The sequence below is a fragment of the Tasmannia lanceolata genome, unplaced genomic scaffold (genome assembly GCF_043159265.1).
Source record: "Tasmannia lanceolata isolate RefF3 unplaced genomic scaffold, GAP_Taslan_0.1 ptg000012l, whole genome shotgun sequence".
Taxonomy (NCBI): Eukaryota; Viridiplantae; Streptophyta; class Magnoliopsida; order Canellales; family Winteraceae; genus Tasmannia; species Tasmannia lanceolata.
In genome coordinates this window covers 40,097,040-40,124,057 of record NW_027518689.1, presented here as the reverse complement: position 1 = coordinate 40,124,057, position 27,018 = coordinate 40,097,040, and the positions used below count along the sequence as shown (strand labels likewise).

General features: G+C 38.9%; 2 protein-coding genes across 2 annotated transcripts in view; both read left to right on the top strand.

Moving 5' to 3' along the window:
* The first annotated feature begins 3,239 nt into the window (after positions 1 to 3,239).
* Positions 3,240 to 27,018, top strand: part of LOC143888200 (uncharacterized) — a 35,979-nt gene continuing 12,200 nt past the window's right edge. Inside the window, exons 1-8 of the mRNA XM_077392552.1 lie at positions 3,240 to 4,214; positions 4,407 to 4,492; positions 9,373 to 9,527; positions 9,767 to 9,828; positions 10,068 to 10,262; positions 10,402 to 10,456; positions 26,032 to 26,304; positions 26,395 to 26,528. Coding sequence (XP_077248667.1) covers positions 4,042 to 4,214; positions 4,407 to 4,492; positions 9,373 to 9,527; positions 9,767 to 9,828; positions 10,068 to 10,262; positions 10,402 to 10,456; positions 26,032 to 26,304; positions 26,395 to 26,528 — 1,133 coding nt within the window. The 5' untranslated portion in view covers positions 3,240 to 4,041. The remainder of the gene's footprint in view (positions 4,215 to 4,406; positions 4,493 to 9,372; positions 9,528 to 9,766; positions 9,829 to 10,067; positions 10,263 to 10,401; positions 10,457 to 26,031; positions 26,305 to 26,394; positions 26,529 to 27,018) is intronic.
* On the top strand, positions 11,604 to 15,855 carry LOC143888201 (uncharacterized). The gene is made up of 3 exons (XM_077392553.1): positions 11,604 to 15,024; positions 15,115 to 15,319; positions 15,415 to 15,855. Exons 1-3 carry the CDS (start codon positions 14,676 to 14,678, stop codon positions 15,719 to 15,721), a joined length of 861 nt encoding a protein of 286 aa, XP_077248668.1. The 5' UTR covers positions 11,604 to 14,675; the 3' UTR covers positions 15,722 to 15,855.

Below are 27,018 nucleotides of genomic sequence, written 5' to 3'. Positions count from 1 at the left end.
CTTATATGATTTTCTACTACATAAATGTATTTTATGAATTTTATATGAGATAGGTGTTAAAGTATAAAATGATTAAATAACCCCTGCTCCAACAACCTAAGCTTTTGGATTTACTGGTAGTTTCACATGGTATCAGAGCAAATGCCTGGGTTCAAACCTCCTCGATAGCAAAAATCCATATGCAATGGCTAAACCTAACAGAGGGGCCACATGTGCCACGCGTAGGCTAACCCAAAGAAATAGGGGCCACAAGTGAGGGGGAGTCGTAAAGTATAAAATGATTAAATAACACCTTCTCCGACAGCTTATGCTTTTGGATTTACTGGTAGTTTCACCATAGGTGTACTTTGATCACTTTCGGTGAGATTGGATGTTTTGAAATTTTCTATGAGAAATGTATTTTTGGTCATTTTTATGAAATAGGAGTACTTTGGTTATTCTACGAGACAGGTGTGCTTTATTCATCTTCTCGTGACCCTCTCATCCGTTTGGTGAAAATGGAAGTCACGGGAGAGGTTAAAAAAAAATTAAAAATCCAAACATCCCTAAAATATTACTATGAGATGGATCATGTTATTGGGCTCACTTATTTCGATGATCTAAGCGAATCATTCGGTCATGGTAAATAGGCCGTGGCACAAAGACTTCTCCACAAGATGAGCATGTCCCTCTATTTTTTTTCCCTGGAATATTTGTTGGCCTAATTTTAAACGCATTTTTTCAGTGAAAATGGGCATAAAAATTATTTTAACACCTACTTTTGTCGAAAGGAACAGAGTGCATGTGTTGGCAACCATGAAAAAAAAAATAATTCTATGCAATATTAACTGTGGGGTTAGTTGCGAGAGATTGGCGGATAGGTAGAGGCTTGAGCAGGTGGAAGCATGAAAGGCCGGTGAAAATCAGGAAAAGAAAACACAGATTTCTGAAGTATTGTTTTCACTGTCTTATAAAAACTTCACATGCATTCTGCATGCTCTCCCACTACTGTCCTCTCAAGTCTCCCCCCGTCCTTCCTCCATAGCTCCTCTTTAACAGTTGGGCCAACATAAATTCCATGGAAAAAAATTTCATAGCCGCCAAACGTACCCTTAGGGTGGTGAGAGAAGGGTAGGATGGGTGAGGTAGCTAAAAATCAGGAAACAAAAATCAAGAAACTAGTATCCAAGTGGTGAGAAGTGGCTAGAAATCAGGAAACAAAAAAACTTTACTCAAAATAGGATAGTCTTTTTTCTTAATTTTTAGCCACTTCTCACCCTCACCGCCCCTCAAATCTCTCTCTTTCTCCCACATGTCCCACCCCTATCTCACCATCCTGAGGCACTAATTCATCATGAAAAAAAAAAAAATCTTGGCTGCCAAGCATGGCCTTAGTGTGAAATGGGCAGTTCAAAAGAGTTATACATTTACCCCCTATGACATGTGGTTATTGGAACATTGAAAATCACATATCCCCTTAATTTACCCTTCACAACGGAAAAATTAAATCAAACCAAGGGTCAACCAGTGCGGGGCGACCAATCACTTCAAAATGGTTAACCCCAAAGATAGTTCACCCCTTCTATTTACCCACACTAGAACAAACCCTGATGTTGTCTAGATTGCCAAAATTAGGAGTTAGAATCAACGTTCTATTCTGATTCCCATGAAAACCAATATAAAGTAAAATTCTAACTCACAAATTCTAATAAAAACTCATTCCAACCAAGGCGAAATTAGAATATCACCCATTAGGGTGGGAAACAGATTCCACCATTTTCCATGCACCCATTTCAGTTTTTTTTTCAAACAACAAATTCGGGTAGAATCAAAATAGGATGCCGATTCTAGCACTTGATTAATGCACTCCAAACATACCATAAGGATAATTATGATACCTTATGATCCAAGTGCAACATGGACCGGGTAAGATGCTTCTTTTATTCCTTTCCTTGGTATAGTTGGGTCATTATTGACCTGAACCAAAAACCTTACCCAAATATCATAGCCATCCTATTGAACACATTAAAAGATACCGGGATTCACCCCTCCTCTACCAAAGAAGCATCCACTTACGCTCTACTCAGGTCAACTCTAAATTACGGTATCTCGTCTATAACTATACCCCTTTTTTGTTATAAAATACTTTTACGAGGAATGCTAGACACACAGGAGCCCTTGCAAAAAAAATAAGGGAAAGGGCACCCTCATTGGTCAAAACTGCTTTATGGTAGTTATGACCGTGATTGATTTTTTGGGCATCCTAAATTGGTTTTGACCAATGAGGGCGCCCTTTCCCTGTTTTTTTGCCAGGGCTCTTGTGAGTCTACCATTCCTCTACTTTTAATTTTGTTACTTTAACTCTGTTTGGTTGTCGGGTTTTTTTTGGTTCCTGGGATTTATGCGGGAGAAAAAAAATCCCAAGAGATTGGTGAGAAAAAAAGAAGTCATAGAAGTATCCCGGTAAAATAAAAATCCCATGTTTGGTTGACCGGACTATGGTGGGAAAAAAAAAAACTTTGTTCGGTTGCTTGAACTGTTAGGAAGAAAAAAATTCTTCTGGTTCCTAGGATTATTTTGGGATGGGATGAAAAGACAATCATTATAAGAGCGAGATTAAAAAGATTCTAGTGCTACAAGGCAACCAAACATGGGATGGGACCAAACTTTTACTAAAACTTTCTAGGACAAAAATTTTACTGGCAATTAAACAGAGCTGACTTTAGTTTTAGAATATCCAGATTTCGTTACTTTCCAAGATTTTGCGCCAAATTACAAATTTGGTCAGCTATTATTTGTGTTTGTGAAGTACAAAGCCAGCTCCAAGTCTCCAACCAGAACCCCCAGCGTAATCTGGCCGGGTTTGCTGACAATTCACTAAGCCCGACTATAGCACATTAGTTGCGAAATCAGTCCGAACCCGGCCCCGTCCATCCCTCCACACGGTGACAAAAATGCATTCAAAGGCAATAATAGTAAAGGGTGAAGATAAAATTTAAAAGGGTGCGAATTATCCTACGAGGTGTGCGAATTTATCATCGCCCCATAACAAATCTCATAAAAAAAATTCAAACTACTACGAATCATTTGTCCTGGTGCGCAATTTACGACTTATAATTCGTAAGGGAAGAGACGTACGCGAAATTTTCTACTCCTCGAACCTTTTTGTTTTTTGTTTTTGATGGTTACTTCTCAAACCTTATCAACTACATTGTTGGACGGTTGAGATCAGGTTCTGTCATGAATGCTCCAACCAGAAGTCCAGAAGGACGAGAACAACCTCACACACTCTCTATCTCTCTCTTAAAAAACTATCCCACTGCCAAATGGAACCAGACAAATCAAAACAAATCCCTTCCTTCCATTTCTTCTTCATTCGCCCCCAAAACCCTTAAAAAATTTATTCTCGGATCCTCGCAATCGAAAACCCTCCGTTATTCGCCATTTTCGTCTTTATCTCTTATCCTGCTCCGAGATCTGCAATGCCGTTAAAATTACCTCTTACTTAATCCTCAGAAAAACGAATCCTCGATTTCTTAAAGGATTGAAAACCATAGGAAACTCTTTTTTTTTCTCTTCTTATTCTTATTCTTATCTTATGTAGAGAGGTTATGCAATTCGTTGGCGAATTAGGGTTAGAGTGAGAGGTTTTTTAGTGCGGGAGCTGAGATTCTTAGATTAGTAAGAGAATTAGGTTTCTTTTGTTATTCCATCTATCTTCTTATCCTTATTCTCTATAGAGATGTTACGCAATTCGTCGGAGAATTAGGGTTAGAATGGGAGGTTGTTTAGTGTGGGAGCTGGTATTCTGAGATTAGAAACAGAATTAGGTTTCTTTTCTTATTTCATCATCATCATCTTCTTGTTATTATTTTTCTATAGAGAGCTTACGCAATTTGTAGCAGAATCAGGGTTAGAATGGGAGGTTGTTTAGTGTGGGAGCTGAGATTCTGAGATTAGTAAGAGAATTAGGTTTCTTTTGATCTTTTCTTCTTTTAGCTCTTTTTTTTTTGAGGAGGGAGGGATGCGAATTTCGCGGAGGTTTTGGACCGTCGATCACATATGTTTCGGCGTCTCAGATTCTTCATTGGTCTGAACACGAAGCACTCGTCTGCTAAGAGATTACTTCATGCGAAACCGCGGAGGGTGCGGGTCCAACGATCTATGTTGGAGACTGTACAAGAGATTGCTGTTTACATCCATAGGTTCCATAATCTGGATCTGTTCCAGCAAGGGTAAGGCTTGCTTTTTCTAATTCGTAGACTGTTTGGGTTTAGTTGAAAGATATTTTGAGTAATCTTTTTGCTAAAATGAGCTGTTTTTTTGGTGTGTTGAGGTCTTGTGATCTTAATTGGGTTTGTTTATTGAACTAGTCTTATCGGTTTTCGAGTCATAATTCTGGGTTTGTCTGCCTCCTGATTTCTCAGATGGTATCAGATAAAAATTAGTATGAGATGGGAGGATAGTAGCTACAAGTCTCCTGGGACTCCTGCAAGAGTTGTTCAATATGAAGGTATTTTATTTAACAATTGTCTTTGACTATTCATTCTCTCTCTCTCTCTCTATATATATATATATATATATATATATATATATATATATATATATATATGTATTTATGTATGTATGTGTTTGTGCTCTTTTAGTGAAAACTTCATATATTTATATAATTGCAATTCCAGCAAAGCGTCCTCACAAGAACAGAAGTGAACACACTTGTTTGGCATGCATACTAGGTTTGTTTCATAGAAAACTGCATCCCTCTTCAACATTTCTTCCTTCATTGGATAAGATATTAGCCTCCTCATGTTCACGAGAGTTCCTCCATGCACTGAATGATGAAAGAAAATGATCCATCACAAGAGTCTCAACATCTCCTACCAACAGAATTTCAGAAAATTCTGAGCCTAAGTCATTCTTTGAACCTAACATTTGTGATATGTGGGTTGAAGAGATGATCAAAGAGAAGCCCTTTTCTAAAATTGTTTTTTTTTAATAGCAAATCTTTCTAAAATTGTTACATGGGAAATATTCCCCGTAATGCATTTTGTTGCAAATGGATCTTCCAGGTCAGTACAAATTTGATGATACTGTTGAGTGGCACATGGTTAGATTGGTGGCTCAAGGGTTCAAGAAGAAATATTGATTGGACCATGATGAAATGTTCAACTTTACGGTGAAAGCTAGCTCAACAAGTTTCAGTTTGGCCCATGCAAAAAAATACTTATGCTTGGAGACTTTATCAAATGGAAGTAAAGAATGCCTTTTTACATGTAAAGTCATACGGAGGAAATGTTTACCGAGGAATCTCCTAGGTTCCGAACTCTTAATGGCAGAAGCTATGTATGCAAGTGAAAGTCCCTATGTAGTAAAACAATCCTAGGGTCTAATTTGATTTTTTTTTTCAATCCTTAAAAAATAAACGGCCTCAAAGGTGTGTAATATTCTCTATTAGCGAAGAGGACAGAATCTGGTATGGTTCGTATTATTCTCCATGTTGATGATGCTGTCATTTTGGTAGTGACTTGCGAGAATGTTGAGATCAAAACTTAAACCTTATTGAGGAATAGCAGATTCGAGGGCCCTTTTGGAATAGGCCTATTCGAGCAAGGCGGAAGTGCGGGCCGTCCATCAAGGGATTAACTTATTGGCGGGGTTTGACCTCAATCGTGTTGATGTGGAAGGAGATTCCCTTAATGTCATTTAGTGGCTTTCCGGCTCCCACCCTTTTCCTTGACGTTTCACGGACTACTTCTACGAGATTTTCAACATTGTGGGTTCTAATTGCATCTCATTCCATCATGTTAGGAGATCGACCAATGGTGTGTCGGATAAGTTGGCCAAAAACGGAGTTCATCTGGAGATTCTAGAGCATTATGATTTTCTTTCTCCTTGACTCTTTGTAGTCTTCTCTTTTTGTACATGCTTGTATATTGCCCTGGTTCTTTTGTGTATTCTTGGCCATCTTGGTCCTTTTACTGAAATTTTTGATCATTCCAAAAAAAAAAACAAAAAAAAAAACCCTTAAACCTGACCGAAGGATGATTTTGAGATGAAATACCTTGGCTCAAGGAAATCTGCACTCCTGTATCGAACAATTGACTAAATGGAAAGGATATAAATCATGTGAAAAACCCTTTTATATGTCATAGCATGGTGGGTGCACTGCAATATTTGTCATTTATTCATCCCAACATCACATATGCAGCCAATCCTTCATATATCCAAGAGAGGACCACTTGCAGGAAGCCAAGCAAATTTTTTGTTCTATCAAGGAGACTTCAATATATGGTATTTTCTTTCCAGCCAAAAGAATAGCTGATTTGATATTCATGCTTATTTTGATGTTGATTGGGAGGATGATACTCATAGACTTTTTAAATGGTTGTGCCGTCTCTTTCAGTGGTAAGAAAGACTAGTAAGAAAGACTCGTACTGACCAATTGCACAAGCAGGATATACGATCAATGGATTTAGCACCCAACTAAGCTGGCTACAACACTTATGCAAGAGCTACGTATAAAGCCAAAATCATGTATTCTTCGCTATGATAACTCAAGTGCAATCAAATTGTATTTAGATCAGTGTTTAAAAACGCGGATTTGACGCGGAACGCGGCCAAGAAAAATCCTTGTTGACTCGGCGCGGACGCGGCCAAGAACGCGGTTAACACGGTTGACAAGGTCATAACTCGGGAGAGTCAAAGGAGTTTATTGACTCTGTAAGGCAAAACACGGAACACGGATGTGGTGAAACGCGGAATGCGGCCGAGGTAAAAAGGAGTCGACTCGGGCGAGTTCCTTGCCGAGTCAAGGAGTTTTTAAACACTGATTTAGATCCACTCTTCCATGCAAGGACAAAGCATACTGAGATTGGATTTGGCTCTTTATTTGAAAAAAAGTTGAAAAAAGTGTACTTAAATACATACTCTTGGTGGAGTTGCAGGTATTTTCATGGAAGGTGTTAACAATTACTAGTATCAAAGATCAAGCCGAGAAACTCCTTCACCCCGAGAAGCATTTCAAGCGCCCTCCCTCCCTAGGTCGACGGAATCCCTAGGGAGGGAGGCAGCTTCATCTCTCTCTCTCTCTCTCTCTTGATGGGCAAGGGAGAAGATGGTGGCTGGATGTTGTCCGGAGATGGGCCGATCTTGCAGGAATTGTAGAGATGATGGCTGGAGGGGCGGAATGGCCGGATCTGGGCTCGAGAAGGCCAGATTTAATGGTGAAAGGGCCTGATCTGGTTAGGGTTGATGGAGAAAGTGGGTGGGGGAGTCGTCAGAGGCTGTGGAAGGGGCTGAAGTAAGGAAAAGGGTGCCCGGATTCAGGGGAAAAGGAGGAGGCTGGGTGTGGAGGTGAGGGAGGAGGTTGTGGACGGCGACAATGAGGTGCATTAGTAGCCATGTAGGTTTAGGGTTTGAAGGAGGCGAAGGAGGGGGGTATTAGGGTTGAAGGAGGAAGGAGGAGGGGAGTATTATAGTCTTTAGGGTTACGGCTTATAGTATACTTTCGGATGGGATCTGAATGATTTGATTCTAGTGGGGAGGAGGATTCTGATTTTTGGGTTAGTGGAAGTGGGTTTTGGAGAGGATGGTGGAAGAATTTGATATATTTTTAACGGGGAGCCGTCGGTGTTTGGTGGTGGTTCGAGGTGGAGGCCGCCAGAGATCGGATGATGATCGTGAGTGGTTGGCTATTGTGCACGGTTAGGGCTTAGAAGCAGGAATCTACCCTCGGGGTGCCGCTCCCACCTCGGAACCTCGATTCGGCGCTCCTTAGGAAGGAGCTTCTAGGGAGCGCGACCCCAAAGTGACAGGAACTGCTCTCATGACGCTCTCACCTGCTTCTATTACTCCATAAGTCCCACCACTAACTTCCTTGCATCGAACTTCTCCAACTCTTCAAAGTAATTCATTGGAGCAGCACAAAGGCTTGTGCATCTTCAGAAGGCTTGAGGAACAAGTGTACGTAAATGAAGATGGTGAAGATAGTTAGAAATTACTGCTATTTTATGTACTCAAATTTTGAAAGATACATATGAAAATGGTTTGAAACTATTATTTTTTGATGTGCTTGAATTTTGAAAGATATATAAATAAAATATTACATGCACGCTCCCATGGCGCTCCCAAACTTAGACTCTTCTAGACCCCACGCTTCTCCGCCCCCGCTCCCGCACCCGCTTCGTGCTTCTAAGGGTTATGGGTGCACAATAGCTCTGGGCCTTCGAGCGGGATTTTTGAAAATTGAATTTGCTAGCTGGATTGTGGTGGAGAAACCGGTGTGACGTGGCAGGTCACGATCTTGACTTGGTGGGCCCCACAAATATGACACTTTTTGCTGGATTCGATTCAATTAAGGCTATTGGGTAATGTGTTTTTCTTTTAAGCCAAGGAGAATGCTCCTGGGCAATTCATACTTTGTAAATCTGGTGGGACTACTGGTCCCCATTGTAATTTTGCTGGTATGAATATATTTGTCAATTTTTAAAAAATAAAAATAAAATACTAGTATCAACTTTTATTTGACAAGTGATCTATGTTTCAAATAAAAATATTAGTTGGAGGTGGGGGGTAACTATTTTTGTATTTATTAGTACTCAAGGGTAGTTTTTCTTCATTTTATAGAGAGTTGCTTTTAAGTTCCTTAAATTGTTTTCAACCTATGTACTCCATTTTCAATGAATATACAAAATGTCTCTTTCTATCTCTCTGTTTTTTTTTTTTTTTACATTCTTACATTCACATGTGCACATGGGCCACCATCTTTTCTTGTGGTCAGGGAAGTGTATATTTCCCAAAAATTTTGCAGTAAAAGGGCATTCAAATGGATCACAATAAACAAACAGTTATTATCACAAGCAGGTTCAATTTTTCTTGGGGCAACCAAACATATCCAGTCAAATCAAGATCGACCGCAATTTATCCAGATTATGTTTCATATTTTAGTGCGACATTATCACAATATCTGGTCCATCTAAACAATCTTTATGGTGCTGCTAGTAACAACGGAAGGGACTCTGTGCTTAAACGTTTGAATCCCTTTGGCAATTTTATCTCAAGAACAGTTTTGGGCCATTCTCAAATGTCCGGTGTTGTGAAATTGCAGAGTTGATTTCATTATGTTAACAAAAAGTTTGAGACCAGAATGTTTTTTGTTTTATAAACATATTATATTAATGTTACATAAATTGCCTAAAGTTTTGCATTTTCACTTTTCATTGTTGCTGTTACCTGTAAATCTAGGTAGTTTGTTATTTTTAGAGCTAGACATGTCATGGATGGAATGCAGTCTGGCATTATATTTCAGCTTCAGTGAGCTTTAATAGCTTTTGAGATTTGTGTTCACCAATTCAACTTTGAGCATAGCAGTAACATGTTAGAGGGTTCATGCAGTACCTGATTTAGGCTCTGATGATATCTTTGGGGTTTGGAGGATTGATGATGTGGATCACAGTTTCTCTACTCAGCCTTTCCGGATCAAATATGCCAGACAAGATGTTCTTTTATCTGTAATGATCTCTTTTAACCTTGCACTAGGGCATTATGAGGTAAATAATCTCTCTATATCTTTTTCTTCTATTCAATATCTTTTAATTGCTTTATAGTAATATCCACTTTCAACCATTCAAAAGAAGAAGAAGTAATATCCACTCTGGAAATTCTTGATAGACAGAGTTACGTAGCATAAATCCAGTGTCTATGAATGTCTCACCTACTTGGGTGTATTTTTATTTGTCTTGGAAGTTGGAGGATCACTGCTCTTACTGATTTACATTTCAATTTCCAGAGACCAACATCTGCTGTGATACTGAAATTTGAACTTCTTTATGCTCCAATTTTAGAGAATGGGTAAGTTGACAGGCTTATTTATACATATATCACTTCTGCTCACTCTATTATTCGGAGACTTTTATTTCATTTTTTAATTTACGCGATGGACAATGTTGCAAACTGCAAGAACGGCCACATCATGAACTCCTCTTTCAATTCTGCACCCTAATACAGGCTTATTTATACATATTTCATTTTTTTACCATTAAAAAAAAACCATTCTGCACCCTAATTCAGCGAATGTATTGTTTGTGCAGGGCTGACCTGCATGCTTCCCTTGATGCCTTGCCTTCTGCAGTCCATGAATTCCGAGTTCCTCCTAAAGCTCTTCTTGGTTTGCATTCGTATTGTCCTGTCCATTTTGATGCTTTCCATGCGGTGCTTGTTGATCTAAGTGTACATATTGTTCGTCTGAAAGCTGGTGCATTCATGCCTTCACAGAAGGTATCCAGGTTTGTGATCATTCCAGTTTTCAAGATGGATTTTGGAGTCACAAGTACATATTCTTTAATGGTTTGTTGGTGTCATCTGCTCTATCGATTGATATCTATGTGTTATCTTATTTGAATAGCATTAATTGGAATGTTGCAGTGATTCTTTCACACCGGGAAATGTTGAGGGTGAACATTATGATGGGTTCAATCAAGTATGTTTATTTTTCTCTCTAGTGAATCTGATCTGGATATCATTGTCAACATGAATTTGTGTTTTACGATTTTACCTATAATTTTTTGTGGTGTATTTTCCTCCCTAGTGAATCTCCTTGCTGCAATCGGATATGGCTATCACTGTCAACATGAATGTGTTTTACATATAATTTTCTGTGTTTCCTTGTTATTATTTGCTTGGATATACATTAACAAGGAATGGAACTTCATAATGCAATTTTATTTGTGCTAGAGTTGGTTTTTGTTTTGACTTCGGCCTTCATGTGATCCAGTCATTTTAGCCGGTTAGATTTTTCTTTCCATTCTACTGGACATATGTTAACTTCTTATGTAGGATTTACTTTGCTTTAGAGGTATTTATTTAATCTAGATGTGGGAGATATCCACATCAGCCTATGACCCACCATATCTCTATTCCCATGGCCCTACTTACCATCCTTTATAACCTAGCCCTGACCCACCATTACCTTATTTCCTATTGGCTATAACCCAAATCCCTAAGAGAACCTAAGTTTTAATCCTATTGGCCAACTGTAGGGCCTGGCACTTAAGTAACTACCCCTCCACAAAGAAAGGCTCATTGATCTCTCTCTCTCTCTCTCTCTCTCTATATATATATATATATATATATATATATATATATATATATATATAGAGAGAGAGAGAGAGAGAGAGAGAGAGAGAGAGAGAGGAAAAATAAACATACTTGATTGAACCCATCATAATGTTCACCACTTTTGTCAAAAGTGGGAACTTTTTAGAGCTTTAGAGCTGCTTTTATTTTTCCTCTCTCTCTCTCTCTCTATATATATATATATATATATATATATATATATAAAGAGAGAGAGAGAGAGAGAGAGAGAGAGAGAGAGTGTTTCTGAGCTCGAGCCCAAAAACTCATGTGGGTCCACACTTTTGGGATGATTCAAAGCATTCATTTGAAAGGCCCTTACAAGGATAGGGTGCCTACAAAAAATCAGGTCCATAGGATCATCCTAAACCTTCAATTTGTTGAGGGAAAAATGGGCAGATCTGTGGAGAAACAATATCTGTCCATTTTCCCTCTACTTATGGATGGGTTAGGATGATGGTATTGACCTGATTTTTGGTACACCCCCTATCCATGTAATGGCCTTTCAAATGAATGCTTTAGATCACCCCCAAAAATATGGGCCGACATGAGTTTTTGACGCTCGAGTTCAGAAACACTTTACTCACACACACACACACACACACACACACACAAGGGTGTCAATTTTGGCTCGGGCTCGGAAGCTCGCTCGAGCTCGGCTCGAATCCTTAACGAGCCGAGCCGGCTCGCCAGGCTCGTTAAGCTTAACGAGCCGAGCCCGATTAAGGCCAGGCTCGGCTCGGCTCGTTAAGAATTTAATATATTTAAATATATATTATATATTAATATATACACTAAAAGGGTTGTCCAGGGAGTGAAAGGGGGAAGCAAAATATGTCACTTCATTTTTGGAACCCCATTTGTTACTTGGACCACCCCCCATAGTGTTAAAAAAGTAGTCAAATTACACTAGATAGGGCTGTCCAGGGAAGATGAGGGGTGTGAACTTAATATAACCCGAGCTCGGTAAGGCTCGCGAGCTTGGCCGAGCCTGGTTCGAGCCCGAGCCGAGCCGAGCCGAGCCTGGCCAAGCTCGGCTCGGCTCGGCTCGTTTACACCCCTACACACACACACACACACCATATATCCATATATATGGGGGCGCGGTATCTGAGCTCAAGCTAAGATAGAATTTCTGAGGTAGGGCATCTCCCATGTTGTTTGACTCATCCAACCCATTCATTCCATAGAATCTGACATAGATAGGTTGTTCCTAAGAAACCATCTCCATACAATCATCCTAACCGTTCGATCTGTATAGGCACAAAATGGACCATTTTCTAGACGTCCATTTTAGACCTCCACAAGTCAACGCTTACCATGATCTTATGGAGATGATTTCTTAGGGACACCCTATCTATGTTAGGTCCTATCATAGTTGTAAATACCGTTTGTTTCGTTTAAATTCCGGAATGAAATTGACAAAATTTCGTTTCGTCCGAAATTTCGTTCCATTTCGTCCCATTCTGGACGAAATTTTCCGAAATCCGGAATTTCGTCCGGAATGGACGAAATTCTCCATTCCGGCCGGAATCGTGCATAACGGCTAGTTTGACTGGATTTTGCAGAATTTACGACAATGCCCCTGCAATGGCTCTTTTTGGTTTTTGACCATTTTAACCTCAAAATGTGACCGTTTATAGCTGTTGGGAAGGGTATTTAAGTCATTTTTAAATGCACAATCAATAAAAAACTCTATAAATAGCATTTTCCCTACCTTCTTCTCCTCCACCTTCACATAAGTGATTCTCCTTCTCTTCTCTACTTTCACTTACACTATCTATTCTACTAAATTTCCTACAAGTCTACCATCTTCTTCAACTCAATCCAAGTCTATTTTGGAGCAAAGGGAAGGCATACATTCAACTTACCACTACAAGAAGTCAATAAGACAAGAACTGTTTCCAAAGGCTTATTTCAAGTGAGTGAAGGCTAATTTTTTCTTCTTCTCTTCAACTCAAGTTCAATCTCAAGGTTCTCTTTATTTCTTTCCATTTCCTTTCTTTTATTTCTTACTTCATGTGTCCCCTTCTACTTCATTTTTTTGTAATTTGTTTCAATTTTCTTTCTTCTAATTCATTTTTCCCCTTCTTCTACTTCATTTCAGAATGAGTGGGTCGGGCTTGAGACCTTCTGTAGGAGCATCCTCTATTGGTTCGGCACCCGCTAGATCGGATGACCCGGCATGGGCTTACGGTACATTGGTTCCGGGTCAGAAATAAAATAACTTGCATATTCTGTGGCAAAGTCATATCGGGTGGAGGTATAACCCGCTTGAAAGAACATTTAGCGGCTGTTCCTGGTGAAGTAGCATCATGCAAAAAAGTGAGTGAAGATGTAAAATATCGAATGGAGCAACTTTTAGGTTCAAAGAGAAAAGAAAGGGCTAGGATGAGCCTATCCAGAGCAGAGGTTGGAGATTTTTATGGCACACCAGACGAAGAAGAAGAGCAGGATGAAGAAGACATTGGCACACAATTGCCTCAAGTCCCTCAACGAAGAGGTAAGGAAGTTCTTGTAGAACCGAGTGGTACAAAAAGGAAGAAGGGAATCACAGGAGGGATCATGAATTTCTTTGCACCACGAACAACCCCTGGAGCCCAGCCAAGCATTAAAAATGCTTTGGCTACTAAAGAAATAATGGATAGAGCAGACATGGCGGTTGGCATGCTTTGCTACGATGCCAATCTCCCTTTCAACGTTGCCAATTCACCTTTCTGGCAACCTATGTTTGATGCTGTGAATGCCGTGGGTTCGGGTTATAAGGCACCTACTTATCATGCTTTAAGGGGTCCCATTTTGAAGAATACAGTGGATGAGGTAAACAACTACTTGGAGGAGATTAAGATGTCATGGAGATACACTGGCTGTAGCATTATGGCAGATGGATGGATGGACAGACACCAAACAACGTTTCCTAATCAACTTTTTGGTGTACTGTCCTAAAGGAGTCATATTCCTCAAATCCGTTGATGCATCTGGCATAGTGAAGAATGCCGATGAATTATACAATATCTTTGCAAAGATTGTCGGAGAGGTGAATCCGGAATATGTGGTGCAATTTGTAACTGACAGTGAGCCAAGTTACAAAGTTGCTGGGAAAAGATTAGAAGCCGCGTTTGGTACATTCTTCTGGACTCCGTGCGCAGCTCATTGCTTAGATCTCATCTTGGAGCATCTGTGCAAACTGACTATATTTCCTCACATAGCAACCACAATTGAGAGGGCTCGGACGATTACAAAGTTCATCTACAACCACGGAAGCCTCTTGAATTTGATGAGGAAAAAGTTCACAGGTGGGAAGGAGTTGTGCCGCCCTGCTGCAACCAGATTTGCTACAAATTTCATTAGCATACAAAGTCTGGTGTTGAATCGGAAAGCACTTCAGCAGATGTTTGTGTCTGATGAGTATAGCACTAGTAGGTTTGTCCAACACCCACTGAGTGAAGGGGTAGTTAGTACTGTGTTGGATAAATCTTTTTTGGGACCAATGCAAGTACATTCTAAACATTAGCGAGCCTTTAGTGACAGTGCTGCATTTGGTAGATCGGCAGGACAAACCAGCGATGGGTTACCTATATGAGGCAATGGATAAGGCCAAAGAGAACATCAAGGAGAGGTTGGAGAGAAAATCAGATTACAATCCCATCTGGAGGATCATCGACCAAAGATGGGATAGGCAACTCCACAGTCTCCTCCATGCAGCAGGATATTTTCTTAACCCTGCTCTCTTTTTCACTCCTACCTTCTCTAGGCACAGCGAAGTAACCAGAGGCTTGTTGGCATGCATCACTCGACTGGTACCTGATGAAGGTACACAAGACCTCATCACCAATCAGATTGACGATTATCGAGAGGCTAAGGGTATGTTTGGAATGAAGCTTGCAATCCGCAACCGAACGAAGTTGGGACCAGGTATATTTGAGTTGTTTGTTTAATTAAGTATAATTCATTTTAACTTTCAGTTTCTCAACAAATAATGCTTTACTATTTGTTACTTTACAGTTGCATGGTGGAATCAATTCGGAGGTGACATGGAAGAATTACAGACCTTTGCGATCAGAATCCTCAGTCAGACCTGCAGTGCGACTGGGTGTGAAAGGAATTGGAGCACCTTCGAACACATTCACTCTGCAAAGAGAAATAGGTTGGAGCACCAGAGATTAGATGACTTGGTGTTTATCCATTACAATCTTAAGTTTCGAGAAAGGTATACAACGTAATATAATGTTTTCAACTCTCACCTCATCACTTTAAGCTTTTAAGTTTAACTTTTGACATTAAACTTAATGTTTTCCTTTTCAGGGACTTGTTGAGGAAGTCATCTACCACTAGTGACCCTTTGAGCATAGACCATCTGGATGTCATGATGGATTGGGTTGCAGAAGAGGAAGATGTCATATTCACGCCGGAAGACATTGGGTGGGAAAATCTTGAAGCACTTACTGCTGTGGTTGGGGCTGGGGATGACGACGACGACTTTCTCATGCCTCTTGAAGAAGATGTCCCTACTGGTGGTCCAGGTGGTGATGACGGCGGCGGCGGCGACGACGACGACGACGACGACGACGAAGAAGACATTGAGTATGATCATCCGGGTTATGATGACTGAGAGTTGTTGCTACTAGCTATTGTCTATGTTTCACTTTCATGTATCTTTTTTTTATGTTTTTCTATGTATCAGACTATCAGTTGGACTTGTGTAAGACTTTATGTGTTTAAGTAATGAATATGCCTTTTGGGACACATATTTTGGACTATTTATTAGTTTTTCATCTTTTTCTATTGATTTTATATTTTTTTGGATTTTTCTCATATTTTTTAATATATTTTTTGTGTGAACGAAAAGTTTCAACCGAAATGCACCGAAATGACCGAAATCCCACCGAAATTCCGTTTCAGTGGCCAAAACGAAATGGCGACCGAAATGGTATTTACAACTATGGGTCCTATAGAATCAATATCTAACATAACCCAAACAACATAGGGACCCACCCTATTTAAAAACTCTAGCTCAAAAAACCTATCTGAGCTTGAGCTCATATATATATATATATATATATATGAGAAATTATATAATGACAGACCATCAAGTCCCGTGAAGGTGGTACTTCAAACGTACCACCCTTGATATTTGATCCAACAGCAGCCTCTTAAAAAGTGGGCTGCTGTTGGATATTACCAACATCAACCTCTTAAAAAGTGGGCTGCTGTTGGATCAAATATCAAGGGTGGTACCATTTTGCCGGTACTTGACGGTCGGGCACCATATAAAAACTGTGTGTGTGTGTGTGTGTACACATACTAGTAAAAAACCCCGTGTGATGCACGGGCCGACAAAGAACTGTACGGACCACATCATAGGTTGATCCAAACCGTCCATGTGATGGAACACAACATCAATAGGTTGTGCCCGTAAAATCATTTCCATAGGTTGATCCTACCTCCAATCTATAGAGGTTTCCACAATTAAAAAAGCATAAAGGAGGGGGGTAGGATTGAAATTATGTGGCTTTAATGGGTGCCTTTGTTAAAAAGCATAAAGGAGGGGGTAGGATTGAAAATATGTGGGTTGAATGGGGCCTTTGTTAAAAAAAGTCAAAAAAAGTGATGTGTAATTCTCATAGAATTTTGGGAGAAATTCAAATAATTCTCTCCTTTTCTCTTCTGCTATATATATATATATATATATATATATATATATATAGAGAGAGAGAGAGAGAGAGAGAGAGAGAGAGAGATATGTATATACATACATGTACATACATCCATATATATATATATATATATATATGAGATAAGTGTTCCTACACGGCCGTGTAGATAAGCTTATCTACTCCTCCCTTTTAAAAGTACAGTGGGCCCACACATTGTGGATGATCCAAAGCATTCATTTGATAGGTCTTATCATAGATAGGGTGTGCCCAAAAAATCAGCACCAAAGGGTCATCCTAGCCCTTCGTTTTGTTGGGCCTTGTAGAAACAGAATGGACGCATCTTACGCATCTTACACAGTGCGTCCATTCTGTTTCTACAAGGCCCAACAAAACGAAGGGCTAGGATGACCCTTTGGTGCTGATTTTTTGGGCACACCCTATCTATGATAAGACCTATCAAATGAATGCTTTGGATCATCCACAATGAGTGGGCCCACTGTACTTTTTAAGGGAGGAGTAGATAAGCTTATCTACACGGCCGTGTAGGAACACTTATCTCTATATATATATATATATATATATATAGAGAGAGAGAGAGAGAGAGAGAGAGAGAGAGAGAGAGAGAGAGAGAGAGAGAGAACGGTTTCTACACACAAGTGTAGATAAGTTATCTACACACTAGCTTAAAATACAGTGGAGGCCCACATTGTTTGGGTGATCCAGACCATTCATTTGATTGGCCGTCACATAGATAGGGTGTCCACAAAAAATCATCTCCATTGGATCATCCCAACCCTACGATTTGTGGAGGTAAAATGGACGTGTATATACCTTCACAAATCTGTCAATTTTTTGCCTCCACGGTTCGAAGGGTTAGGATGATCCTATGGAGCTGATCTTTTGTGGACACCCTATCTATGTGAGGGCCAATCAAATGAATGGTTTGGATCACCCAAACAATGTGGGCCTCCACTGTATTTTAAGCTGGTGTGTAGATAACTTATCTACACTTGTGTGTAGAAACCGTTTTCTCATATATATATATATATATATATATATATATATATATATATATACGGGCCGACAAAGAACTGTACGGACCATATCATAGGTTGATCCAAACCGTCCATGTGATGGAACACAAACTAGTAAAAAACCCCGTGCGATGCACAGGCCGACAAAGAACTGTACGGACCATATCATAGGTTGATCCAAACCGTCCATGTGATGGAACACAACATCAATAGGTTGTGCCCGTAAAATCATTTCCATTGGCTGATCCTAGCCCTTCAATCTATAGAGGTTTCCATAATTATATAGCAGAAGAGAAAAGGAGAGAATTATTTGAATTTCTCCCAAACTACTAATAGAATTACACATCACTTTTTTTGACTTTTTTTAACAAAGGCACCCATTCAACCCACATATTTTCAATCCTACCCCCTCCTTTATGCTTTTTAGCAAAGGCACCCATTAAAGGCAAATAATTTCAATCCTACCCCCCTCCTTTATGCTTTGTTAATAAAAAAAGTGACGTTTTTTCTTTGCAAAATTACGGATTGGGTACATATGTTACATAATACTACGGATTTTTGTGAACATATTACATAATACTACGGATTCAGGACACCTTTCAAAATATTGACAAACCCGTGCATCTTAAGAGGAACAACAATATGGAAACCTCTATAGATTGGAGGGCTAGGATCAGCCTATGGAAATGATTTTACGGGCACAACCTATTGATGTTGTGTTCCATCACATGGACGGTTTGGATCAACCTATGATGTGGTCCGTATAGTTCTTTGCCGGCCCGTGCATTGCACGGGGTTTTTTACTAGTGTATATATATATATATACACGCACACTAGTAAAACACCCAGTGCGATGCACAGAGCAACCAAAAACGTATGCTTCAAAGCCGTTTGAAAGAAGAAAATATCCATTTAAAAAAAACGATGAAAAAGGATTGTCTGTTCTTCCAAATTTAAACTTAAAAAATAGAATTGAAAATGGGAATGCTATCTCAATCTCTCTTGTTTTTCTTTTGCTAAAAAGAGGAAAGGAAATGTTTACATTTAACATAACTAACATTGATATACGAATTTGTAGAATGCTGTTTTTAAACATCGGCCAATTAGCAATATCTTCAAAAACTAAAGAATGTGGGTACCATCTTTAGGAGCTATATAAAGTGGCATACAAAAAATAAGCACAGATCAGGATAATACAGGTATGCTGCTGCATGCAGGAAGCTACGGATCTGAACTCAGCAGCCATAGTGTATTTTTTGACCACGGCAACATTTTTGTGCCATATTTTCAACCTAGAATGAATTATCTTCTTGATGACCTGCATTAGCTACATCAATCCATATGGGTCACAGCAAACCACTATTGTTTCACTGACAGAAAAAGAAGATCAACATTAGTTTTGATTACCTCTGTTTTTGAATGGAAATTATATGGGCAGTGCTTACTTCGTTTGGTCCTTTATGGATTGAACATTGACAGAAATCAGAAACTCCATCCCTTCACCAGTACCCTGTCGATTTGAATCAGCTGAGTTTTCTTCATTTTTATGCAGCACTAATACAACATTTTTCTGCATTTAGATATATGCATTAACCCACCACTTAAATCACATCAAATGAAACCTTGTTATGTGTAGGAATAAAAAAGTCGTAGCAGTTCAACTCATGTATAGGATTGTTCCTCCCACAATAACTAAGGTTTCAATCCTGATAATTCGATCTCAATCCTGCTAATTGGATCTCCTATTCAATGCAACGTATCACATTAGCAAAGCAGTTGACAACAATCTACAAAAGAATAGAAGATACCTGAGTTTCAATGTCCTTGTACAACTGAAAAATAAGAACCATGTAACCTAATATTCTACTTTTGATTTAGGTTTTTCTCTTCTGGAACATGTGATTTCAAATGAAATGCTAAAGAGCGGAACGAAAACACGTATAAGAAAACAATGCTAAAGAAATGCTCAATCAAATGATATATCACCCACCGATGAAATTTTATTAGATCCAAATTCAGATCTGACAAACACAAACCTATCTACAGAATCATTGATCTTGCCCTTGAGTATTGCACTCTTGCTCAGCACCTTGGTCTGGTTAAAGGAATGAGAAAAACAGAATGGACCATCATTTTACATAAATGATAAATAAAATTGACATACTTACCTCCAATTGACCGCCACGACGAAGTCGATTTACTCACAAATCGAAGCAGGATCCTGAGGCCAAGAGAAAAATTAGAAAAATTGCTTTCAAGCAGTCTTGGATAATCCTTGGCAGTGTTTGTCTCTGTGATGAATAAGCTCAACAGACATACCAAACCATCTTCCAGCTGAATAGAGGACCGAAAAAGGTAAGGTCCGTCATTATGTGTTTTCTATTTCTATTGTTTGGGGCTCACAATAGGTTGTCACAATCTAAAATGAACAGGACTTTAGCAATATGAAGGGTTGAGTGACAGTGAAGTTTGGCCCTCCTCTTCTGAAAATCAACAACAAAACGATAATAATGAGAATGAATAAAATACTGCAAAAATAAGAAAAATATATATAGATTGAAAGTAAAGGCTTCAAATTCATGAAAGCCCTTCCTGAATGACCTAAAACAAAACAACCCATGATCAAATTTCTCCAGGAAATTAATAGAATAAAGGCTGAAAATTCCACCAAAATTTCCGACAACCTATCTAGAAGCTTCAAAATAGAAACAACCGAATAAAATTTAGAATGAAAATCATACCTAAATGATCAAGAACTGAATTGATCATTTAATAGCCAGCAAAAAATTCAAATATTTGCAGCGAATTAATAAAAGAGAAGCTCACACTCCACCAATATTCCATGATGATTTGAGAGCTGCTGGATCTCTACTCTTGCACCCAACTCAAATCCGTTCTTGTCATTCACTCTATCACTTTGTGTAACTAAGCTGGAATCTATTATTCAAATGGCTTGCATCTCATTGGAAAATGCTGCCTCAAGTAATAAAGCTATGGTGACGCCACTAAACATGTGTGATTTTAGAATTCAATGGCAAACAAATAAAAAATATTATATAAATTCTCAGTGACCGGACTGGGTTGCTAGATTAAATTGAAAAACGTCACTGTATAAATTATTGAACATATAAGATATAGGGATTATTTTTGCAAAAGAAAAAATGTTAAAATTCAACAGCAAACAAATAAAAAACCAAGTAAAAATCAAGGAAGTGAAGTAAAGGATATATGACAAGAGTTTAAAATGTTTTAAGAGAAATGAAATGCTTTCATTAAAAGATGGAGATACAAGGTTCATGGCAGAGAAGTCAAATGCTTAAAACAGAGCAAAAGAAGTTGGGTTTCATGGAATCTGCACTATTTATATGGCTTTTAATTTCCTAACTATTCAGTAATAAAATATATGGGTTCTGCATTAATTACATCAAAAAATACATAATACATGAAATCAACAGTACCAGAAATAAATAAAACAGATTAAATTTATCACAACAAAACAACGTACAAAAGAAACTGGCCATGATTCAGCACACATCATAAAGAGAGAACAGGAGACAAAACTAAACTGTATATGAAAGGTATGCCATCTATAAAAATGGAGAGGAAGTATGAAAGAAAAGCATTACTTTTTTCTTTATCTACTCCGTCAAGAAACAAAAGTAATAAATAAAAACCCCAAATTGCCAAAGCCAGATTTGTTTTCCTTATTAGACAAACAAATAGGAAAAGAGGAGCCCATGGAATGATATACCATTAATTCTGAAATCGGAGTGGCAAGGGTTCCAGGGAAATCCCCAAATTCAGGTAAATATTAAAAGAGCCAGGGTTTAAGATGCCTCCATAGTGAGGCTATCTACTGGAGTAAGACGATATTTGTGTTTCTATCTCTGCAAGGCAAATCTCTGGGTTTCGCCTAAACCTCTCTTCTTTGTAGATAAATCAAATGAGAAGATATCTGGCCCATGGGAAGGAAAGAGAGAGTTCTAGATAGAAAGAGAGAGACTTCTGGAGACAGCTCTCCTTTCATCAAAGAAATTCCATCAATGGTTCTTATTCAGTTGAAGCCATCAAACCCTAGAAGGTGAAGCAAACCCTAACTCGTCGCGGTGGAGAGCACAGAGAGAGAGGTGAAATACACGTACGTCTCTCGAGAAATGAGAGAGGTTTGGTGTATGCCAGAGAGACACACGGGTCAATCTTGAAAAACAAAGGGACGGAATGGGCAGAGAGATCGTGTGGATAGAATTTAGAAAGAAAATGAAAAATATTCCGGACTCTCTTGAGGTGTATGACTGAAATTAAATTGTTTAAGAGGGTGTATTTGGTGAGAAAAGTAAGGAAAGTAGACGTGTTAAATCTAGAGATTTTTCAGGAAAATCCAAAAAACTCTCTCTCTCTCTCTCTCTATATATATATATATATATATATATATATATATATATATATATATATATATATATATATGAGGAAAGTGTTGGTGAGCTTAAGCTCACCAAACTTATGGTGAGCTTAAGCGCCCCAATCACATGGGTCCCACATTTTCTGTGGTGATCCAAACCATTCATTTGCAAGGCCCTATCATAGATAGGGTGTGTACCAAAAATCAGCTCCATAGGATCATCCTAACCCCTCCATTTGTGGAGGACAAAAATGGGCAGATTTGTGGACAAATAATGTCTGTCCATTTTGACCTCCACAAATGGATGGGTTAGGATGATCCTATGGAGCTGATTTTTGGTACACACCCCATCTATGTAAGGGCCTTTCAAATGAATGCTTTGGATTATCCTAACAAAGTAGGCCCCAATGTGATTGGGCGCTTAAGCTCACCATAAGTTTGGTGTATGGTGAGCTTAAGCTCACCAACACTTTCCTCTCTCTCTCTCTCTCTCTCTCTATATATATATATATATATATATATATATATATATATATATATATAGTGTTCCTGCGCAGCGGCGCAGGGAGTTACCTACGCATTAGTGGCATATAAAGCCTCACATTGGTTTGTATATCGGGTCCACCTTTGCGGGTCCAGAAAAAGTGACCAATGGGAGGCTTTATAAGCCACTAATGCGCAGGTAACTCCCTGCGCAGCTGCGCAAGAACACCTCTCTCTCTCTCTCTATATATATATATATATATGTGTGTGTGTGTGTGTGTGTGTGTGTGTGTGTATGTGTGTGTGTGAGGAAATGGTTTGTGAGCAGCTGCTCAGATAGCTTATCTGAGCATGGAAGTTTAGAACAAGGGTGGGCACACATTTTGGGGGTGATCCTAAGCATTCATTTGGAAGGCCCCATCATGGATAGGGTGTGTACCAAAAATCAGCTTCATTGGATCATCCTAACCCTTTCATTTGTGGAGGGAAAAAATGGGCAGATTTGTGGACAAACAGTATCTGTCCATTTTTCTCCACAAATGGATACCCTAAGATGATCCAATGGAGCTGATTTTTGGTACACACCCCATCTATGATGGTGCCTTCCAAATGAATGCTTAGGATCACCCCCAAAATGCCCCGAAATTTGGGCCCACCCTTGTTTTAAAATTCCATGCTCAGATAATTATCTGAGCAGCTGCTCACAAACCGTTTCCTCTCTCTCTCTCTCTCTATATATATATATATATATATATGTGTGTGTGTGTGTGTGTGTGTGTGAGTCTTTAGCAGTGGACTGTAGGGCCCATAGGATCATCCCATGGAGATGATTTACAGGCTACAGCCTATTTACATTGTGGCCCAACTGATGGATGGTTTGGATCATCCTATGAAGCGGGCCGCATGGTACTTTTTGAAAAATAATTGACTTCAAGCACACACATCATATAAAATATCCTATATATATATATATATATATATATATATATATATATATATATAGAGAGAGAGAGAGAGAGAGAGAGAGAGAGAGAGAGAGAGAGAGAAAACGGTTCCTACACATATGTGTAGAGAGTTCTCTACACACTAGCTTAAAATACAGTGGGGGCCCACATTGTTTGGGTGATCCAAGCCATCCATTTTAAAGGCCCTCACATAGATAGGGTGTCTACAAAAAATCAGATCCATAGGATCATCCCAATCCTACGATTTGTGGAGGTAAAATGGATGTCTTTAAACCTTCACAAATTAGTCCATTTTTTGCCTCCACAGTTCGAATGGTTAGGATGATCCTATGGATTTGATTTTTTGTGGACACCCTATCTATGTGAGGGCCTTAAAAATGAATGTTTTGGATCACCCAAATAATGTGGCCCCCACTCTATTTTAAGCTAGTGTGTAGATAACTTATCTACACATATGTGTAGGAACCGTTCTCTCTCACATATATATATATATATATATATATATATATATATATATATATATATATATTTGCTTTCGCTATCTTGGTTCAATTCTACATAAGGAGAGATTGAAGAGGATGTTAACCATAGAATAAGAGCAGGTTGGTTGATGTGGAAGCTTGCCTCAGGAGTTCTATGCGACCGTAAAATCCCTACCAAGTTGAAGGGAAAGTTTTATAAGACAATTGTGAGGCCAGCCATATTGTACGGCTCAGAATGTTGGGCCACCAAGAAGCAGCATGCGCATAAGATGAGTGTAGCGGAGATGCGAATGCTTAGATGGATGTGCGGCCACACAAGGTTAGATAGAATTAAAAATGAAGGCATTTGTAAAAAGGTGGGGGTGGCACCAATTGAGGAGAAGATGAGAGAGCACCGCTTAAGATGGTTTGGACATATCCAACGTAGGCCTTTGGATGCTCTAGTGAGAAGAGGCGCCTCGTGCCAAATTGATGGAATAAAAAGAGGTAGGGGCAGATCGAAAACAACTTGCGTAGAAACAGTGAGGAAAAACTTGATAGCTAGGAACATAACAGAGAGCATGACCTTGGATAAGATAGAATGGAAGATAATGATCCACGTAGAAGAACCCAACTAGAGCCACGATTAGAGCCGCCTAGATTCCTTTCACCTTCTTCATGAAATTTTTCTAAAGGATTCATTTAGCCGACCCCAACTAGTTTGGTACAAAGGCTTTGTTGAATTGAGTTGAGTTTTGTTCTTGAACTGTTGTACGTTTTGTTCGTGGGAATTGTTTTGAAGATTATGTAGTGTGAGTGCCTGCAGATCTGCTTGTGGAATTTTCTTGGAGGAATTTCAAGTCTTAGAGAACCTTGCTGCTGCAAATTTCTGCAAAGTTTTCTATGGTATTTGATATACAGTTGTAATCAACGTAGATCAGATCCTTTGAGCTTTAATCATAGTTTTCTGGATTAGTATTCAAGTATAGGTGAGTTGCTGCGATCTTTCGCAGTAATTTATTTTTAGAATAATTCCAGATTTGATTATATTATTAGAAGTTTGGATCCAAAGGCTACACATGGACATTAGGACATTTTTCTTGGTAAAAGTTGCACCATAATTTGGTACCAGAGTGTCAATTTTATACTTTTCTTCATCAGGGGTGGTCGTGGTGGTTGGGGGTGACCACTAGTTGAATCCGAGTAGCATTTTCATACATACAGGCCGCATGCATGTTTCCTAAGAGTTTCAAGGAAAATTTGTGGGGTCGTTGGAAATATAAAACATTTCTTCGCTGGGCTTTAGCAAAGAAACATTTTAGCATAAAGACACTATGGATACTATGACAGGTCATCTGTTAGATACTATTTAATTTTCCCTGCGCATTTATGTGATGTGAAATGCAGCACCAACAAATATGATGTACTCTACATTATTGTTGAAGTTTCTTCTAATATTATCTTTTTAGCTGTTTATTGAAGGGAAATGTTATCAGCACTACCGTATTTTGATGATCCCACTCCTCACTTTATTAAAAGTACGGTAGGGCCCGCACCATAGGATGATCCAAACCATCCATTAGGTGGGCCACAGCCTAAATAGGTTGTGCCCCAAAAATCATTTCCATAGGTTGATCCTAACCCTCCGATCTGAATGTTAGAGGGTTGATCCTAACCCTCTATAGATCGGAGGGTTAGGATCAACCTATGGAAATAATTTTTGGGGCACAACTTATTTTGGCTGTGGCCCACGTAATGGACGGCTTGGATCATCCAATGGTACGGGCCATACCGTACTTTTAATAAAGTGAGGAGTGCGATCATCAAAATACAGTAGTGCTGATAACATTTCCCATATTGGAATTGTATGTCTTTTGTATGTAGCTTGCATAACCAGCCAAAATTTGACTCTTGAATGCTCAGGTAACGGGCGAAGGGTCTCATATGGGTTCAAAAGCAATTACATTTATTAAAGCATTATCAACTGCCCGTGGCATACTTATTAAAGAACTACAAAAACTTAGCAAAGCAATAGATCAAACAATTGATGATTTGATTGATGCTGACTTCAATGTGGGGGGGAATGAGTTGATTGCTTCTTATTTGAGGCGGGATTTGAGTACTATGGATGCTGGCGTTTTGGATTCAAGGATGGGGATCAGACAATTGGGAAACGAGTCAAGAAATGGTTTGGAGGTACTTGACTGCACTATACTAGTTCTGTTTGTAATGTGAGTACCGTTGTACCTTCTTTTTTATTTTCAATGCTTTTCTGTCCTTGAGCAGAAATTAAATGGCATCGTTGATTTTGAAAGTGACGAGAAGCTCCTGTCTCTTTCTAAAGATGATCTCTTAGAAACATTCCATTCTTTGGGGAACCAACTTCTATTTCTATGGAATACATTCTTGAAGTTCCACAGGTCAGTTTTATTTCTGTATGAATTAGTTATGATTCACACACTATGTTCTCGTCGCATCTAAAATAGACTTGGCAAAATGAATGATATGCCCCTCCTTCCCAAGCACTAACCGTTGGTTGTTAGAAGTTTATTTCCAGATTCTCCTTTTCCTCTTTACTATCATGAGTTATTCTTTATTCCTAAACAGTAATCAAAATTTCATTAAAAGAAACAAATCATCACAAGAAAAATGACCTAGATGGTCATAATACCTAACAAAGTATCCCAGATCAAATCAGCACTTGAAAGGACACTAAGCATACGACAAAGGTAAATGATTCACCACTAGTAGACGATATGAACCTGCATCTTCCATAGTTAATACATCTGCTACCTCTCATTTGCCTCCTATAATACATGATGAAACGCAACGTCTATAGAGGAGCAAATATTTATATTCCTTTGTTGAATCAGCTTATCTCCAAGGATAGTTGTAGCCTCTGTAAATCTA